General features: G+C 33.4%; 1 protein-coding gene across 2 annotated transcripts; it reads left to right on the top strand.

Annotated features, from left to right (window-relative positions):
• The first annotated feature begins 2274 nt into the window (after positions 1 to 2274).
• LOC144971019 (uncharacterized) lies at positions 2275 to 12111 on the top strand. 2 transcript variants are annotated; one of them, XM_078911310.1, is made up of 6 exons: positions 2275 to 2313; positions 2645 to 2819; positions 3245 to 3331; positions 4493 to 4554; positions 5373 to 5589; positions 7550 to 12111. In XM_078911310.1, the coding sequence occupies exons 2-6, from the start codon at positions 2756 to 2758 to the stop codon at positions 9562 to 9564; spliced, it is 2445 nt and encodes an 814-aa protein (XP_078767436.1). In that variant the 5' UTR covers positions 2275 to 2313; positions 2645 to 2755; the 3' UTR covers positions 9565 to 12111. The 2 variants fall into 2 exon arrangements, with proteins under 2 accessions (XP_078767436.1, XP_078767435.1); XM_078911309.1 differs by lacking the exon at positions 2275 to 2313 and having other exon boundaries at positions 2320 to 2819.
• The last annotated feature ends 8670 nt before the right edge of the window (positions 12112 to 20781 follow it).

Here is a 20781-nt window from a genome sequence, read left to right as displayed (position 1 = left end):
GACACCAAAGAAGCATTTTCGTGAAATTACATTCAATATTATCTTAATCTTTCAATGTTTTGAGTGAGAAACTAAAAGAGGGTGTCCTTTTTCTTCTTGTGTTTTACCACTGTTTGATATCCGTTGTCAATGAAATCGAGACCAGATAGGTGGGGTTATTTTGTTACAGTTTAGGGAGTAATGAGATAAAAGAATGAAAGAGGGGAAGAGGAGGGAAATGAAAAAATAGAGAGAAGGAGGAGAGGGGTGAAAAAGTAGAAATGGGCTGAAAAAAAAGACAACAAAATATAGCGGCGTGATAGAGATATATTCCGTTGAATATGAGACAAAACCGCAAGACTAGAAATCACAATACGGCATATCAAAGGGGAAAGGTTGTAAATGTAGAGATGGGGAGAGGAATCAATTCAAACGACAATTTAGTAAGAAGCCCAAGAACGCCGGCCGTATTTTGATAAAACAGCTTTTTTTCATTTTTTACAGAATGTATGTCTTCAAATATCGGTAAATTCAAAATTTAAATTTAATTAATTTAATCATTTAATGATCTCCAATACGTCAAAAATACACTTTGATATTGTTCAAAATTTCTTTGAACTTGGGGTCATCATAATCCTTCAACATTCAGATAAGAATAATTCTGAACTGAATGAAAAAGGCGTTTTAAAAGAAAATGGTAGATTAGCCGAGATGAAAACGGAATGGCACTATATGGGACCGCTACCAGAATTGAGTGGGCATTGAGAAAGATGGAACACACAAATGAAATAGAGCTATTGTTCGAAATTAAAGCGTGACAAAAGGTATCAAAATGTGGGATAAAATCGAGGTACGTTGAATAAGGTTTACGAAAGGAAATGAATTGGTGATGAAAGGACTGTGGCTCTTACACATGGTTTTATACATGTTTTTTTTTTAAATAAAACCTACAAAGTAACCTAGAGACATGTGCTGGTTAGCATGAAAAAATGTCAAACAATTACAGATAGATTAGTAATGTTTAGTGGTAATCATAATGATTATAATAATGATGATGATGATGATGATGATGATGATGATAATAATAATAATAATAATAATAATAATAATAATGATAATAATGATAATAATGATGTTATTAATAATAATAATAATAATAATATTAATAATAATAATAATAATAATAATAATAATAATAATAATAATAATAATAATAATAATATTAATAATAAAAATAATGATGATAATGATAATAATGTTGTTATTATTAATAATAATAATAATAATAATAATAATAATAATAATAATAATAATATATAATAATAATAATGATAATAATAATAATAATAATAATAATAATAATAATAATAATAATAATAATAATAATAATAATAATAATAATATTAACAATAATAATAATAATAATAATAATAATAATAATAATAATAATAATAATAATAATAATAACAATAAGAGAGAGAGAGAGAGAGAGAGAGAGAGAGAGAGAGAGAGAGAGAGAGAGAGAATGACATGAAATAATGAGATGAAAGGTAAGTCAAGATCAAAACTATATAAATCAAGCATAAGATAGGGGGACGGGAGGGGGGAGAGGGTTGTTGTTTTCAAAGAATACTAGACGGCGATAATGTTATTATTGACCGGCTACCCACCCCGTTAAGATATATATATATATATATATATATATATATATATATATATATATATATATATGTATTAATACCGGATAGGGAGACTTTTGGTACCCCTATTAGTTCATTTTACAGTACTTTACCAATAGGGAGACCAAAATCCGGTCCCCCTATTGATTTGACCTCTAGCACATTCACTTTTCTATTTTTAGTTTAAAGTTGTCAACCCAACCGTCAAGGATATATAATTGTAAATCATAGTATTGAAGTTATTTGTTAAACACCACAGTAAGAAGAGTTATGCCTAAATTTTCACGTTGGTCAATAAGGTGACCGCCTGAAAAAAGTACAATAGGGGTACCAGTGTTTTCATCGATATATTTCAATAGTGAGGCAATATATCTTTCCGAAATTTTCTCTAAAATTCTAGAGCATTATATGGATTTTTATAGTAATGAAAACCTAATATAAAATTGTGTGAAAGTTGATGAACTGAGGAATGAACAAGATATACGAATTATAATCTATTTTTAGAAACAGATTTATCGAATCTTGGTCCGGATTCTTATCTTGGTGACAAGAGACAAGCAAACATAGTAACTCTTTTTTTCGTGAAACGTATGTTTAGTCAATTTCGCGCATAAAGAGGCACTCGGCACTCACTCACTCCGCAAGTCAGTAGTAGGTGGTTATCAGTTATCAGCTTTAATTCTTAGTCAAACGCTTCATCAAACCCATTATTGAGTAGCATGTTGATGCCTGATGCCAGTTGAAGCCATCTCGACGTCGTGAAATGGAGCATCTTCTGTCATAGCAGTAGAATCGTCAGATGCCGCATTTAAATCCTCCATTCCAGGCGTTGCTGTTGCCATATCGATCTTCGAAATGATTTGGTCTAGACGTCAAGTTGACCCGTTCTATGTCTGAAGAGATTTTAAAGTGCAATACCTAACATTATATCTTGATCTACAAAAGAGTCTTTTTAAATGAACCGCTGTGTTTCTATATTTTTCAAGAACCAATGATTATCTGATAACAACTGACTTGCGGAGAGAGTGGCCGACGGACGTCCTCTCTATAGCCGCAAGTATTTTTTCGTCACTTGCTGAGTTCCAAACTAGACGTCTATGGCATCGTGGGGTAAATTGATGCTGGAGGCATCATTGAAGAGACACCGAGATAATTTAAATGGTAAGTTATTGGCCATTCTTATTACATCACTGTTGATTTAAGATTTTCAATAGGGTAGACATCACAATCACACACACACCGATTGATGATTGTCACTTGTCAGTCAGTCATTTGGAAGTGGAGTCAGATAATTCGGGAACTTCTGTAGACTGTAGATTCACACTAGTGAGTAAGATCTGTCGTTTACTACTACTACTACTACTACTACTACCACTACTACTTTTAGTTTTAGCTTTATCCAACTCAACACTTCTCGTGTTTATTTTATTTTGGCAAAACTAGAATGGATTTTTGAAAAGAATATAAAATAATTTAAACTTAAACCTGTCTTTGCATCTTGCTTTATGCATACAGTATGCCATATCACAGCCATCACAAAATCATAGTTTAATGTTGAGAATATGCTATTTCTTTTGTAACTTCAGATCAGAGAGATTTGAGCTTTAAAAATCCTGAAAAATGTCTTGCTGTCAATCCAGACAACCCTTTTGATGTGATCTATGATGTTAATGGTAAGAATGTAATTTGATGAGGAAATGAATAACATTTAGGTACACATAGTTTGCTTTTTTTTTTTTTTTTTTTGAGTCATGATGTGTAATACTATTACAGTCCACTCCGGATAATTGCAACTCGTTTAATCGCAACTTTCGGTTAATCACAATATTTCCTAAGCAATGGAAATAATTCTATATAAAAGTCACTGGTTAATTGCAACAAACTTCGGTTTTTTAAAAAGTGGTAAATTCAAGAAATCAAACAGTATATCATGATTAAATTTCATCATGGATGAAATCGTGACAGGTTGAAGAATCGAGAGTGAGCAGGATTTAATGCTACAGTAGTGTGTCACCACTCTGTTAGAGTCGAAAGAGGGCGGGGCTCTGCAGTATGGGTTTGTGACGTCATCGGTGGCCATTAAATAGAAGAGGGGTGGGGCTGGTCATAATCTTGACAACAGGTTATAAATGACAGTTATAAAGAGAGACTGAGCGATATCCTTTGTTTTAGGATTAACAACTGTGCATTGTGACCAACGAGTTTGGTGAGAGCTTATTGTCTCTCATTAAGGCTAATCTCTTTAACTCTGACAAATGTTGAATTGTTGAGAAAAAAGATTGAAACTTCTTCCAATCTGAATAAGATATCGGCTTGCTTCATAGCTGCTTTTGGTTGACAAATCTACACGGGGCTGCCATATGGTTTTTGTTTCAATCAAATTGCTCTGTATGTGGTGGACTAAGAATATTATTTACTGGTTTGAGTTGACAATAAATGTGTAAAATGTTGAAATAGTGGACAGGAAACTGAATTTCGGTTAATCCCAACATTTTCGATGATCCCAAGGTATTGCGATTATCCTAAGTGGACTGTACCTGAATCTTGAACGAAAAACTATCATATGGATATGATTATAGACAGATTGGTTTCTGGAATTATATTTCCGTCCTCCCTTGCCAACTCTGACGTTCTTGAAATTTAAAAGAAAATAGCCAGAAGGTTTCGGACTTAATTTTCTTTTTTTTTCCAAAGGACAATAGTCATAAGGTAAATAATTTTTAAAAAATCCTTTTACAGCACAAGATGGCATGATTTTTTGTTTAAGAGTTTAGAGAAAAACTTGCACATGATAGTCTTCAGCTTTTTTTTTGTTGTTTTTATTTTCTATATAGACTCCAACTCAGAGCCTGAAAGTGATGCAGAACAAAGTTCCATATCACATGATTCATTTGTGGTAAGTATGTACATTAAAATAAAATCATAACATTTGTATAGCGTTTATCCACAGTTGGCACCATGCTCAAAATGCTTCACATCAACATATTTTGTGGTGGACAAAACACATTTGCCACAAAAGATGAGACCTGCAGTCTGTTAGGCGCAATACAATATTTCAGGACAAGGACAACACTGTTTTACACCAGTGAGATCTCCTAGTTTTTTGTTGTTAAAAATTTTTCTTTGCAGTGGACTTCGCCAACAATAACACTATTTTAAACCTTCCTCGTTATATTTTGAAGTGATATTCATTGATGAGCCATTCACATTTGAAGTCGTTTGTTTTTTTATTTGACAAAATGTGAAAATGATGCGTTTCCAGGAAAAATTAAAATAGCTTCTGTTGGGATTATACTTTTGATCTCGCATTTTGTCCAAATTCTCTTGCATCGTAATGTTTATCAACTTTTTTTTGTTAACTATATTGCAGTTGCAAGGTTAGGAAGTTCATATTGTTGCAATGACAACCGTTTATATGTCCAGAATCGTAGTGATATAAAAAATTGTTTTGTAGTTGTTGGTCCTGGTGTAGGATTTAAAGAGTTGGTTAAAAACGGTTTACTGAAACCCTGGTTGGTGTATCTATATTTATCCAAGCACAGTTGAACATATTAAATACTTAGACAATATGTCTGCCTTTCTCAACTCTTTTTTATTATACTTGCATTATTAACCAGCTAATTGTTTAGTTGGATTATTAAACAATGGCTCTTCATGTTTATTGTCAACATGAATAAATTGATTGATCTGTCATCTTTTCCACAAAATATACAGGGTCCCGATTTTGTTGCTGACTCCGAGTCTGATTCCTCTACGTACTCTGTGAGGTACCCAATGCTGAGTACATCATTGTCTTTGGAACCTAGTGCTCATTCCCCAACTCAGTCAGAGCCTCATCCACAACTATCACAGACTGAACCTCGTTGCCAGTCTGGGACCCAGGTTCAACCCGAATGCTATACACTTGCAAACCAACGTGTTACGTGCAATGGTGAGTCATTTTTTTGTCATTCTTCTCCTTTGATATTTGTGGGATCAATTTTAATTTACCCATTCCTTTTAAAAGAAAACTTCCACCCCCTCCATGGTGCTGCATTTGTGTTATTGCATTTTTTTTCTGTTTTGGCAGTGCTGCGTCGCAAAATACGCTACCATTTACATAACAAGCACAAATCCAAATTTGATAGGGTGGACATCTTAGAATCTGAAACCCCAATGTGTGAGTGATATCAGTGAAACCAGCCATAAAAATGTTCATGTTTATTTTATTGGGGTTTTTTTTTGTCTGTAATAGACTTAAATTGCTTGTATTGTAAGTGTTAAAATGGTTTTTTTGTTACAACCCATCTATATATTAAAACTGTTTCTTTGTATTTCTATGATGCTTAAGGCTTTTTTTCACAGACCAGCTGGAAACTTAACGAGAATCAGAGTAGATAACATTTTTATTAATCTTGCAACCTAAACAGTATATGATGATTGGGAGCATTTAAAGAAAAGCACATTTTCTTTTTAATTTGTCGGTACTAAAATTATACTTTGATAATGCCTGCTGTGCTACAAACCCTTTTGACTTCCAGGTTCAATATTTTTCTTTATTCTAAAATTCTTGGGTTTCCTTTCAATGACAACTGAGATCATTAAAATTCAGCTCACAACATGATGTGTGTAGATTTGATGAAAACATATGTTCGAGTTGAGAAGCAGTGTTCACGAACTTGCTGATCGTTTTTACTAGCATTTATTTTCCTAACTTACCTGTATCAATTAACAAAGGCAAGACTCAAATATTTTCTATCTGAACAGTGTGTTTGTTATTGAAATATTTCCGGCATATACATGTCATATTTCATTCCCACAAATATAAATCAGGATTAAGTTGTCTGGGCATCAGCATCGTTCAGGCAGTTGGGGGGAAGTCTTTAAGGAATTAATGAAGCCGATGCTCAACCGGTCTGGAGGACGTTTGATTGATGTCGGCTGTTTGTTCTGCCAGCCGGTGATGTTTTCTCACTCCCTCAATGACAAAGAAAGTCATTGTTATGACTATGAACTATAGTCTATTATTACTTTTGTTACTATATTAATTGTTACTTATAGCCGCTACTGTTATTATTATTATTATTATTATTATTATTATTATTATTATTATTATTATTATTATTATTATTATTATTATTATTATTATTATTATTATTATTATTATTATTATTATTATTATTATTATTATTATTATGATATTGCCTTCATTGCATTCTATTACTATTATTGATATAATTAATTTCTGATTGTTGTAAATAATTTATGTGAATTGAATTTTGTCGATTGGCCAAGGGCCTACAATAAACTTAAATGAAATGTTAGTCTTTGGATAGGACTTGGGTCTATTCTTGATTGCTTTTCCGCCTGGGTCGAGTGAAGCATTTGGAGTAAATTTTGTTGCTCAACGTAAAAAACATGACGCTTACCATTCCGCTGATACTGATACCTCCAAGGGGTGGTTGGGGAAAAACCTAAAATTCTTTTGACATTCTGTCTGATTTTTCGCTGAAACAACAAAGGACAATCTATGTATTCAGATGAGACTTCAATGTGTTACTATTCCGATTTATGTTCATATTTTGATTATAATGAAGAGGGAACCCTGAACCCAGTGAAGTGGGTGGATTGATCTATTTATTTCTATTTCAAAACAAAAATATGGCGTCTTTTCACTGGATTTGTTATGTGGCAGAGGTCTCCACAAATCTAACATACCTCTTCCAAAGGAATAGATGGTAGAAAAGTATATAACAAGAAGGAATTATGACAGTTACTTGTCCAGGCCTTAAATATTTGGAATGCTATTCCTCTCTATCGCTGTCATGTAGCTGATGTGCATATGATCTGTCTATTGATTTATTTTCATAGTTCATAGCATGATGTGCTTTATTTTCTTCTTTTTTTTCCAGAGAAATACAAAAAGCCAAGGAGACCCTGTCCATACTGTGGACAGTTGCAAACAAAACTCTCAAGGCATTTGATGAGGAAACACAAAGATGAGACAGAAGTTACAGAGGCCATGAAACAGCCTGTAAAGGAAAGGGATAGAACAATGGATTATCTCAAGAAAAAGGGCATTTTTTATTCAAACACTAGAAACAATTCAATAGTTATGCGTGAGAGAGCACAAGGGTCACATGAAGTTGTTATGTGTGCTGGCTGTAAGGGGTTTTACTCTGGACGAAGGGTTTATGAACACAAAAAGAAATGTAGTACTGAGCATGCTCTGTGTACTGGGGTTGTAAAATTTTATCCCGTGGCTCCCAATGCAAGTAAAGAAATAAAGGAGAATATTCTTGACAAATTTCGGAATGATGAAGTGGGAAATTTGTGTCGATCAGACAAAGCTATAGTATTGTTAGGAACAAAATTGTGGAGTAAAAGTTCAAAGAAGGAGAGAAAAGTTATAATGAGTGATTTACGCATCTTAGGAAATTTGATTTTAAAAACTAGGAAGAGAACGAATCAACCTTCTTTCTCTGGAGAGGACGTGGTGAAGCGTTGTAACTTTAATGAAATATCGCAAACCATTTCTGAAATGACTTTGAAAGAGGATGGGACATTGAAAGCAGGCTTGAAGCTTTCAATTGGATTTATATTGAAAAAGTTAATTAATTTCTTAAAAGGGGAATATATAATGCAAAACAAAATGGAAGAATCCGCAGAGATAGATTTGTTCAAAGCTGTCCTGGATTATAATTGGGATAGTATTTTTTTTACAGCCAGAGTTCAATGTGAAGCAAAGAGAACAAATTTGAGAAAACCCAAAGAGATGCCATTAGAGAATGATATAAAGAAGCTACGGCAATTTATTACTGAAGAGATGGTCCGTATTTGTGAGGATGATTATCAATTATTTGATTCACATATGTTTGTTAGGCTTCGCAATGTCATCGTAGCTAGGCTTACAATGTTTAATGCGAGGAGAGGCGGAGAACCCGCAAGGATGTTGTTAAAAGACTGGAATGATGCAGATTCAGGTGTATGGGTTGATCCCCAGCTTGTACAACATGTCACTGATCCTCTGGAAAAAGCGTTACTTGAGAAGTATAAGCTGGCCTATCAGTCTGGAAAGGGAAGCAAGATGTTGGTCCCTGTGTTGATACCCAATGACACAATTCAGCCTTTAAGGAAACTTGCACAGGAGCGTAAAGCTGTTGATATTTCAGACAACCCATTTCTTTTTCCAAATACAGGAATATCCAAAGATCATGTAAGTGGTTACATTGCCATCAAATATGTCACTTCCTTAGTAAAGGATTTAGAGAAACCCCAGTTGTTAATAGCTGATAAATTCAGGCACCGAGCTTCGACATTATTTGCCTTACTTGATGTCCCACAACACGAGAGAGATGTCTTCTATCGACATATGGGACACAGTGAATCAATCAATCAAAACATTTATCAGTGTCCACTTGCAATACGAGAAATAACAGAAGTTGGTCATTTTTTGGGTCAAATTGATAACTCAGCATCGGTCACTGGGGAAGGAAATTGTAACATTGAAACAAATGACTCTGTAGTGAATAGAGACTCAAATGCAAATTTTGGAACATCCATAGTAACAGCTGCAAATCAAGAAGAAATATTTGATGGTGAAGCAGGAGTGCCAAATCAGCTTACGTGTTCTTCAAAACAAACTGAACCCAAGAGGAATTCAAGCAAAAATCGGAGATACATGTCATGGTCAGATGAGGATACAGATAGAGTCAAGTCATATTTTAAAAACTTTGTCGAAGATGTTTCAGCACATGGTTCAAGGGGATCATTACCTAGAAAGTCTGAAATTATTCTGTTCTTAAAACACCACAGGGTATTTTCACAAAAAGGAATCCCTGAAGGTACACTAATTAGTTTGGTGAAGACAAAGATTTTTAATGAAAGAAATAAATATAGAAGGGAAAGAGCGTTTCAATCGGTGTAATGACAATCATGAATTTGATTTGTATTACATTCATTGTATTGTATAGTGTTATTGACATATTTTGGGGGTTTACAAAAACGTTTTATCTTTATATAGTACAATCTGTTCATCATTGCAATATCCTTTTTTATATTATATGAACATTCATTTGCTCAGCTTGAGAGACAAATGCTTTGTAGAACCATAGCTGCCAACCGTTCTGTTAAAAACGGATTTGTTCCGTATTTGACTTCCTGAGTCCGTAAGTGCTTATTTTTAGTTCAAAATCCGTATTTTGTAATTTTTGACTAATTTGTGGTAAAAAAGCCATGTGAGCCTAATGAATTATTATTATTGATCCATTATTATTACTATTACTACTACTACTATTGTTGTTATTATTATTATCATTATTATTGGTGTCCAGTGAGAGCATAATCTCCATTTGTGTAGCTCTTTAATTTGAATTATGCCTCTAACATAAATGATTTTCAACAATTAAAAAAGTTCCATTCGTTTATATGACGCCTGTATTTTACTCAAACCTTTCATAATGTATTGGAGATTTGCATAGGATATGGATGTTAGCCTCGATATACTTTGAATATTCTAAGACAGTATTGATACTTTCACTATTTGTTACAAATATTATTTTAATTAAGAATAAAATTAAATCCACCTTTTTGATTGGAAGGTATTCAATAAGAAAATCAATTGCTTATATTGATTAAAGATGACAATGATTATTTCCCTTTATTAATTTATGAAATATATAAATTTAATCCCTTTAAAAACATCTTCATCTGATTTTAATTTTTTTTTTTTCAAGCAAGCTTTTGTAACGGTTTAGGTTCAAGAAAAATAAGTATACTCCATTTTTAGGTGTGTTTATCTTGTCAAAGTAAAGAAGTAGGAATTCTCTAATATTTAGAGGTGCATTTTACTATAACTACTATTATAGTATACTACTTAAAGACCATTATGTTGCATGAAAGAAAACATATATGCAATCGTCTACTTTTTATCTGAACTCACCTAATTTTTACCCCAAAACGCCCTCTCAAGTGATGTACCAGGTTGGTAGTTATGCATTTCTAACCATCTTAAGTTATTTCATTTATTTTACAATCGTGCTTCTTGTGTATTGGTCCTTATCAAAGTTGAGGCAGTTGAATTCTTTCTTTATATTGTCCGTTCTGAATTTTGATCTCATTGTGGAAAGCTCCCATAGCGGGCAGGGAGGTACACACTGTGTCTTCTATCCCCTTATATCTGTTTTCCAACATGCTTTCAGTCTTTGTCTTGGAATGAGATTACTTGTTTTTTTCCTGGCCCTCGCCGGAGTCCTAGCTGGGAGGGAAGCAGTCAAATGCATATTTATTGTTTTGGGAGATGATATTTTTTTCCTTGTAAATCATCTCTCTGTTATGTATTATTACTATATTTGTTATTTTTTAATGTATAATGTAAGCATTTGAGTGTGTTCCTCTTTGTTGGATTTTGTTCTTGTGTCCGGATAAGACTTATAGGTGATCTCAAACTTAGTACATTGGTGATACGCTCTTGGAATCTACATCTGATCCCTATTTGTTCCCAGTTCCCCTATGTCTTACTTTCTCTTGGATGCTTCAACTGTAATTCTAGAACTTTTTACTATCCAATTTTCTTCCTTTTTACTGGCGCTGATATAACCTAAATGTGTTGCAAGCGCCGTAAAACCCTTAAAAACAAAACAACAATCATTGTGGAAAGTGTCATTTTAACGATTCAAATGTGCTGGTACTAAACCCGATAATTGAGCAACATTTGGACTAGCCTCTGTCATCTCAAACTTGTTAGTGTTAGTAATAGTAATTAAAAAGGCTGACTTTTATATGTTGCGATTCGATGAAGGGGGGGGGGGGGGGGGGGGGGCTTCGGCACACATCGCCCCTCATCCCGGGCAAAATGAGCGTTCCTTATTTTATTTTTGAAAAGTTGGCAGCTATGTAGAACTATCTGAAAGAATCAGATATGGCAGAATAAAAAGTCTTTCTACTAACCCTAACTTAATTGGCCAATGTAGCTTTATGTTCAGCATTTTCTAGATACCTAATGTAAAATTTCACTATTCTTTTTATGATAGTTTTAAGAGTTGCAATCTTTAGAGGTGACTGTCAAGAAATGACACCTCTGTGCATTTAATTTCATTCTTTCTTTATCCCCTCATCCTTAATCAGAATAATAATAATTAATAATGAAAAAAAATGCAGCAACGACAGCTTAGAACGGCATAAAGTGCTTAAGAATTATTTTTTTTGCATTAAACTTTATTCAAACGATTTTCAACACTTTTGCTTCACAGTTTATGCTTTTTAACAAATGCAATTAAGCAACTTACCAGCAACAACATATTGGTTTGTTATCATTTGAGGGTTTTATCAGTAAAACTGTTTCTATCCTTTTATGTTGCACTGTACACATAGCAAACTTCATGCTTTTATTTGGTGACCAAAGACTTATGTGATACAGTGGATGAATGTTTGTGATGGCTTTTGGAACTGAAATAAACCTGCAATATGATTTGTAGACTTCTATCGTTATGTATCATTTTTCGGTCAAATGTAAATGTAATTTTACACGAGCTTGATGTATCATAAAACCCACAATGAGCTCAACGTGCAGCTGGTAGTACATTTATATGGACACGAACAGAACAACGTTGTTACAATTCAGTAACGTACTCCAATTAACACAAGTGAGACTGTAAATGAGACTTTTACAATGACTCTGCATCGCCACAAATATAGATTCGAACCCTGGCAACTCGGGCGTCAGACGAACTGTCTACCACGAAACCAAAGCAAGCATTGTGCAAGTTAAAGTGAATGAGATGTTGATTGAAGCCGTTCATTGTGTCCATCAGATCTGCTGTCCTATCCATCCAACTCCATTCACTGGGTGGGGTTCCCGACTTCCCATAATGGGCAGGGACGTACTCGTTGCGTCTTCTATCCCCCTATGTCTGTTTTCCAACTTGTTTTCTGTCTTTGTCTCGGGATGGGATTACTTGGTTTTGTCCAGGACCTGGCTGGGAGGGAAACAGTCAAATGTATAGTTCGAGTTTTGGGAGATTATATTTTTCCCTTGTAAATCATCTGTCTGTTATGCTCTTTATTGTTTTGTTTACATATTATTTATGCTTTGTAAACATTTGAGTGTATCCCTCTTTGTTGGGACCTGTGCTTGTGTCTGAATGAGACGTTTAGGTGATCTCAAACTAAGTACTTTGATAGTGGGCTCTTGGAATCTACTGTTTCCTATTTGAAACAAATCCCCTTTGCCTTACTTTTTCTTGGGTGCTCTAATTGTAGTTCCAGAACTTTTTACTATCCCATTTTCTTCCTTTTTACTGGCGCTGATATGACCTTAATGTGTTGCAAGCGCCGTAAAACCCTTAAAAACAAAACAAAACAAACCAAGTCCATTCAGTGGTATACAACAACAACAAATAAACTCCTCTGCCTGGTCCCTTCTATCTCTGATCTTAACCTGGGTCGTCAGGTTTCTAAAGGGGTCGGGGACTGCAAAAACAATGGCGCACGGAGCAACTGGGAATATTTTTTGCCGTGTTTGAGTCCCAGGTTATTTCCCTGAGCGCCCCTTCTGAGGGATGGACCTTCCCAGGAGTTAGTAAATGCGTTGCTCGGCCACTTCACTCTACGCACACTGGGATAAGCTTCGACACTATGGCCATGAAGCTCTTAATCTTAAGGACTTACTTTATTTTAGACAATTTGGTGGTAGCTCACTTGAAAATGCACTCTTAGGTATACACATATATAAACATATACTGGGCTCCCTAAAAGGGTTTTTTAATGTGGTCTCCCTAAAAACATGTTTTTACCAAATGTCTCCTTAAAGCTACAGAAACACTTAGTAAAACATTAGGGGGACCGAGTAATTTTCTATATACCATTGTGATCATCAAGCATCAGAATTGTGTTCATAAATCATTGTAGGGAATCAAACTATACTCATTTGAACAAAGATTGAACAGTTTAATCAATTTGAACAAGACATATGCTTGGTCCTCCAATTGGTGCATTTCACAGTGGTCACCTTAATAGTGGATTGATACTTATATATATATATATATATATATATATATATATATATATATATATAATATATCAAACTTGGAAAAATTAAACGCACTACACAGAAAACATCTAAAAAAAAATGTTAGGAATATATTGGCCAGATAAAATATCAAATGACGAACTATACGAACGCTGCCAAAAGAGACCAATCAGCGACACCATCAAATACCAAAGATGGAAACTTTTCGAACATATTCTTAGGCGAGACGAGTCAATCCCTGCACAAATGGCCATGGAGGAATACCTGTCACAGAATGGCAAAAAGTACGCTGGCAGAACACCCACCTCACTCCCAACATCACTAAACCAAGATCTTCAACAGTACTACAAACAACACCTAGAATCATCACAACACGACCAAACAGCCAGCACCCAGCAAAATCAAGAACCATCTCTTCCAAGACACCTCCATACCAACAAAGACGTCTCTCAACTAAAACTACTGGCACAGGACAGAGAGAAATGGAGAACCATCTCTATAGAAATCGTTAGATCCACTTGAACAAAAACAGTTCACGGCAAGCGTCTTTAGGACTGCGACGCCTTATTATATTATATATATATATATATATATATATATATATATATATATATATATATAAAGAGAGAGAGAGAGAGAGAGAGAGAGAGAGAGAGAGAGAGAGAGAGAAAATGGGAGTACGGGAGAGGAAGAGTGCGTTTCAAAGTTATATTTAAAATAAAGGAAAGAGATAAACTAAAAAACAAAACTAGGTTGATTTAACTGGGTAAAAGGATTAGGTTTTTTGTTTTTTTTTTAATTCTAAAATAAAATCAAAATGATATTCATGATGTGTGGACTCTCTGAAATCGCGCGGTAGACTTTTTCCAGATTGTTGGTCCTGGGTGTTTAAGAGATCGAACTTCTATTGTTTTGAAGCGATTTCGTGGGACAAATATAATGAGTTTTGGGTTGCTTGCATACTTGAGGCCCGAGTTGTTGGCTTTGTAACATGGGGACTATGAACTCAACGAGGTATTGCGGGACACCAAAGTTGAATACACGGTGGGTAATGGCTGCAATTTTGTAGATTATCCGCTTTTCTCACGGCAACCAAATCAGTAGTTATCCTTGTTTGGATAAAAATCTGAATTTTTGATGTAAGGGCTAGGCAGTGCAGCATAATAGGCAGTTGCAGTCTTCCATTCTAAACAGGAATCGTGAAATGACGAGTATTTTGGTACGTTTCCCTCTCTCCTTCAGTTCTTAATGCTAATGTGCGTAATTCGACAAAAACATTTTTGAAATGTTAAATTGATTTTACTTTTCTAATCAATGTTTGTTTGTTTGTTTTGTTTGTTATTGTTCTTTTATTTATTTTTTTGTTTTTCTGTTTGTTTGTTTTTTTGTTGTTTTTTTTTTTGTTCTTTTTTTTTGTTTTGTTTTTTGTTTTTTTGTATTTTAGCAATTTCTTATTCCTATGTCCAACTCGACGTGCAAACTTAATCGCAGAAATTTTATAGGGGGAGGGTAAGAGGGGGGGGGGGAGGGGGCAGTGCTAATGCAATTTGACCGTAGAATACACAAGTCCTTATCTTATACTCGATTAAGACAACAACACTCCTGGACGTGATCTTGTAAAACGTTTTTCTTTTTGAAGAAAGTGGTAGTAATGGATTTTTATTGCAATCATGTAAAATCTTTGTGTTTTGGAATGTGTGTTGTTTTATTTTTTGGGGTTTTTGGTTTTTTTTTTACTGGCTTACTTTCTGATTGATCCACAATCCATAATGGACAATTCACCATTGGCGAACGAGTCCTAGACACCTTAGTCCAGAGCAAAGCCTCACAGAATGTACAACTGTTAAGCCCTAAAAAATTAGCTTGGATGGTATATATATATATAGTTAAATCTATTCAATCAAGTTAGTCGACCAATGAACACCCCCTCCTCAACCTCTTTTTCGAAAAAAAAAACGAAAAGAAAGAAAGAAAAATGGGTTGGCCGACAGATAAAGCTAAGTGAGAAGTCTGACCTATCCATCTATTGATAGGCGGTTGAAGGATTTCAAGTGATTCCATTGAAAGCATCGGAGGCCGACGAGAATGGAAAAATGGACCACGGACCGTGGAAGTCATCGATTGGAAGCACTTACGTCAAAGGATTGCTTCATCATAATTCTTGCTTTGTGTGTGTATATATATATATATATATATATATATATATATATATATATATATATATATATAACTGTATATATACTATATATATATATATATATATATATATAGATATATGTACTGTATATATACATATATATATTATATATATACACACACATAGATATATATATATATATATATATATATATATATATATATATATACTGTATATATATACATATTATATATATATATATATACACACACACATATATATATTATTTATATATATATATATATATATATATATATATATATATATATATATATATATATATATGGTGTGATATCTGAAACATTCGAAAATTGGGTCAACCGCATTTTGCGGTTTGTTTATTTTAACAATCGTGGAATTAAAATTCGTTCGGTAATTTTTCTTGAAAAATTGAGTACATAAATGTGAATAAATGAGTTTGGTTTTTGTAAACTTTCAGACTTGAATAATGATAGTATGGCGGTTGCAGGTTTCTAAACCTTTCCAGTTTGTTTGTTTTCTCGCTCCCGATGCATTAAAAGAGTTGTTTGATACCTAGTAATCACCCTTTTGACATTCTTTCACCGTACTAAAGGCGAAAAATATGTACCTGCCCGTTAACAGTGTTGCTTCTGTCGAAATAATATTTGTAATATCGCCTAACAGTCGTTTAGTCTCGTCCTACATGTTAAGTGTTGCTGTTGGCTAAAGATCCCTTCTATATCTCTTCGAATCAATCTAAGTGGATAGTATGCAAATTGAATGCTTGCTTAAAATTAAAAAGAACGTATTGATTGGCACCAATAAACAAAGGAAAAGGAAGTTTTGACATAGGCGACTCAAATTTGAAGATAGGGCAAACTGCAACTATAAAAAAGCTTGGCGCATTCTTTGCTTTTGATGCTTCATTGCAGATTCACATAACAAAAACTTGCCAATCTTGCTTTTATCACTTAAGAAATATTAATAAAATTCGACATCTTCTTGATGAGAGCATTACTGTTCATGCTTTGGTAACCAGCAGGTATGACTCCCTGCCATCCAAATTGTATACATCGTTGGCAATCTATTCAAAACAGAGCCGCAAAAATTGATATAAAAATTTAATGACCCTACAAACATAATCTCTATTGGTTACCAGTTAGTGAAAGGGTTGTTTTAAAAATTGTAGCATTGTTCATAAATGTTTAAATAATCAAACTCCAGTGTACCTCATGAAATTGTCTAAATTATAATCCAACACGACCACTAAGGGTGGCAGAAGACTCTGTTTTAATTGTCCCAAGAACTAGATTTTACTTTAGTAATAAGTCTTTTTCTGTAAGTGGCGCGCCCCATCTTGAGGAATGCGCTCTCCTCAGATGTAAAAATAATTAGTCTTTCAAAAAAACACCTTAAGAAAGAACATTTTTCCAGAGCATATAAACTGTTTCGTTTTCAGAAGACGCCTTAAATCTAAATTTAACTTTATGTTTATTTTATCCCAACGTTGATCTTGCCTTCAAATTGTAAATTACAACAGTGAGCCCATACTGAATTGGGTTATAAGACCTGAAAATAAGTGCAAGTTGGTATCAAAGTATTTATCACAGAAAGCTTTGAAGTTAAAAAAGCAATAAAGTAAAAAGACATTTATCTTAATGCATGAATTTGAAAGGGCAATCGAGCAACCTATGCTCCAAAACAAACCAAGTAATCTAACATTTCACAAATGCCTAATGATTTGACCAACCGAATTCAGCCAAATACCATTTGCCCTTATCATAGTTTCCTAAATAATAGTCATAAACTTTTGGTATCTTTATCATCGTTATTTTTATCATCATCAGTATTATCATTATTATTATTATTATTATTATTATTTTTATTATTATTATTATTATTATTATTATTATCATTATTATTATCATTATTATCATTATTATTATTATCTTCAGTATCATTATTATTATTATTATTATTATTATTATTATTATTATTATTATTATTATTATTATTATTATTATATTTATAATAATTATTATTATTTTATTATTGTTTATTATTATTATTATTATTATTATTATTATTATTATTATTGTTATTATTATTATCATCATTATTATTATATTATATTTACAATAATAATTATTATTTTATTATTATTATTATTATTATTATTATTATTATTATTATTATTATTATTCCTCTTCGTTCTCTTTTTCTTCTACTCTTCATGTGCCTCGTCATTCTCCTTCTTTTTCCTCATCTCATCTTCTTCTTCTTTCTCTTCTTCTTTTTTCTTTCTTTTCTGATCATTCTTTCCTCATCTCCTTCTTACACCAAAATCTTTTCATGATTCTTCACTGTGAAGAAAACAGGAAAATCATTTAAAAATCGAAAGTTATAATAAAGTCATACCAAAAAAAAAATGAATGTTATTTAATTAAGATCGCTTAATAGAATAACAATATTAATGCTATTGTTGGATGATAGGGTGGCGGTGGGAAGTAATTTCATCATTTTATTAATGTAAAGTTTTAACAAAAACTTGATAATCTCCCATGGGACATGGGACATCACAACAACAGCAAGCTGTCTTGATCATTGTGACGGGGCTTGATTAACGCCGTGTACACATCGTTCAGAGAGTTTATTTTCAGGGCACTGACGGGCTATGTCTAATCGAAGTCCTTGACTTTTTTTTTTTTTCGCTCCTGGACATTTAATTTATCTGGCAATAGGTAATGTGTGATGAAATCATATTTTGCTCTCGAATATTCTGTCGTAGGATTTTTTTTATTGTTGTCTTTTGATGTCTTTTAGCAAGATTTAGATTTTTTTTTTTTTTGTTTTGTTTATATTTATTTTTGGTTCAGTGTCCTTTGTTAATTCTATTGTTCTCTCTCGGCAGAGGTCGTGCGAAAACGTCATTTCTGTGATAATCGCCACAAAAATTCTCCAATAATAAATGATTTGGAAAAACTTTGTTTTCATCGGTTTCAGTCAAATAAATAATGTAAAATAACAACAAAAAACTGGTAATCTTGTTTAAATAAAATAGTAGAAGCAGTTTCTCAAAAATTCAAAAAGTGTATCTAGACAGTTTCAACTTTGTCCACACTATTTCGACATTTTAACAAGTTATAACAACAAATTTTGATGCAAGATCGTCAATTTTTTAATTTATTTTTCATTATTTAACCCTGACTGAAAAACTGATGATAACGAATGTTTTCCTTTATTTTTCCAAATAATTTTACTTTGGTGTATTTTAATGGCGATCGTCACAGAAACGACTTTTTGGCAGCGACACATTTTTGACTCAACGTCTCAGAACATTACGTCAGCGTGATTTCAATAGTGAAAAATGAATATACAATTTTTTAACACATGCTTTTTGTTTGAGTTAAAGTAGATTTTAGTTTTAGTTTCTTATAGGCCAAGAACCCAAAATTCCATATTTCTTATTTTAACTGCTTCACGGCCGTCTATATGGGTTGTTAAGACATGTTATCATGTTTTAATTTTTTGTCTTTCTTTTCTTTGGCTGAAGAAGAGTTTTGAGCCCGAAACGTTCCGTGTTTGGTATTTTGTTCTCTTTTAAAGCTATTATATTCATTCTCGTTTCTTACTTTTTACAGTCCACAGATTCTAGCAGTTTAGTTTCACTTTGCCTTACAAAAGTTTGGTGCTCTACCGACTGAGCCATCTACACAAAACATCAGGAATGGCATGGCTTGATTCGTCGGACCCCATGCAGTGTCAACCTAGCCGTGTCATACGCATTGAGTTCTTTCAACCCGCTTGTATTGCCAATCGAACTCGGTACGGACATAAGCAACAGCCGTCTGGTTGTCATGGTAACCACAACGGATACAGGACGCTAAGAATTGAAAAGGAAATGGGAAAATGGAGAGAGGGGACTTGGGGCCCGTAGATATATGGGCAAAGAGATGGAAGAATAACGTAAGGGGTTGAAAGTAATATGGAAAACTTCGATCTTGTGATCTGCAACAGAGTAAAGAAGAAGTTGAGGAGTTTTTCATTTCAATTATCGTAAGGCATTCTATTGGAGTGATTGGTCTGGCCGGTGAAAGAATTAATGTGATCTCCATTTCGCCCGGTCCATCGTGATAATTCAGTATTAAAACCATTTAAATGAAGAATTTGTGCCAATACTATGAATACATAATCTTGAATCGGATCGCAATTTATTGATAATTACCTCTAACATGTTTAATGGCATAACTCCTGTGTAAATTCATCTGGCCTCAGGAAGTGATTTGAAAGTCATAGTCCTTCAACACGTAAACATAATAAAAGGAACGAAATTTGCGTCACTCGGCTCTTTGTTACTGTTTTAGCCAGCCATTTTATGAGTATTTCTCACTTAATTGTGTCAATCAGACTGTATAAAGGTTTCGGTTACACATAGTTGTCTGTGTTAGTACTAGTACGTTCTATCCGGCTGGCGGATGTGTGAGTAAATTAACTAAGCGCATAGCAATAATAGGAGATTTGTACTGTCTGAAATGAAAATTATGATTTTGGTCATTATGACCTACAAGGGAAGAGAATAAACGTTTGCGTTTAAAACGCTTTAATTAATTTGCAAACTACATAAATTTGTATTACGAGTATACTCGTATCATCATCTATTCTATTAATTTTAAAGAATCGCTACCAAGTGTAAAGGTACCTTCTCCTAATTATTTCCACGTATATTCTAAAGATTGGCTACCAAGTCTTAAGAGTGTCTTTTTGCCATTAATTATTTTGTCATTTAAAGAGCAACTCATCAGTGTTAAGACGACTTTGGCCTCATGTTAAAGAGCAACTAATCAGCGTTATGATCTCTTTGGCCTCGTGTTTAGCCTAAGTCTAGTTGTTCTAACATATTGAGGTGTGACAAAATGTGTCTTTCTTTCATGGTTTGTTTCCTGTAATCTGATAGCCTT

Source organism: Berghia stephanieae, chromosome 4, assembly GCF_034508935.2.
Source record: "Berghia stephanieae isolate SIO BIC M18660-M18661 chromosome 4, UCSD_Bste_1.3, whole genome shotgun sequence".
NCBI classification, from domain to species: domain Eukaryota; kingdom Metazoa; phylum Mollusca; class Gastropoda; order Nudibranchia; family Aeolidiidae; genus Berghia; species Berghia stephanieae.
This window is presented reverse-complemented; position numbering and strand designations above follow the sequence as displayed.

Bases quoted from the DNA above. Each gene is read 5' to 3' on its own strand.
- LOC144971019 (XM_078911310.1), top strand. From the start codon at position 2,756: ATGGCATCGTGGGGTAAATTGATGCTGGAGGCATCATTGAAGAGACAC. The intron at 4,555-5,372 runs GTAAGTATGTAC...CAAAATATACAG, and splicing joins TATCACATGATTCATTTGTG to GGTCCCGATTTTGTTGCTGA. The intron at 5,590-7,549 runs GTGAGTCATTTT...TTTTTTTTCCAG, and splicing joins CCAACGTGTTACGTGCAATG to AGAAATACAAAAAGCCAAGG.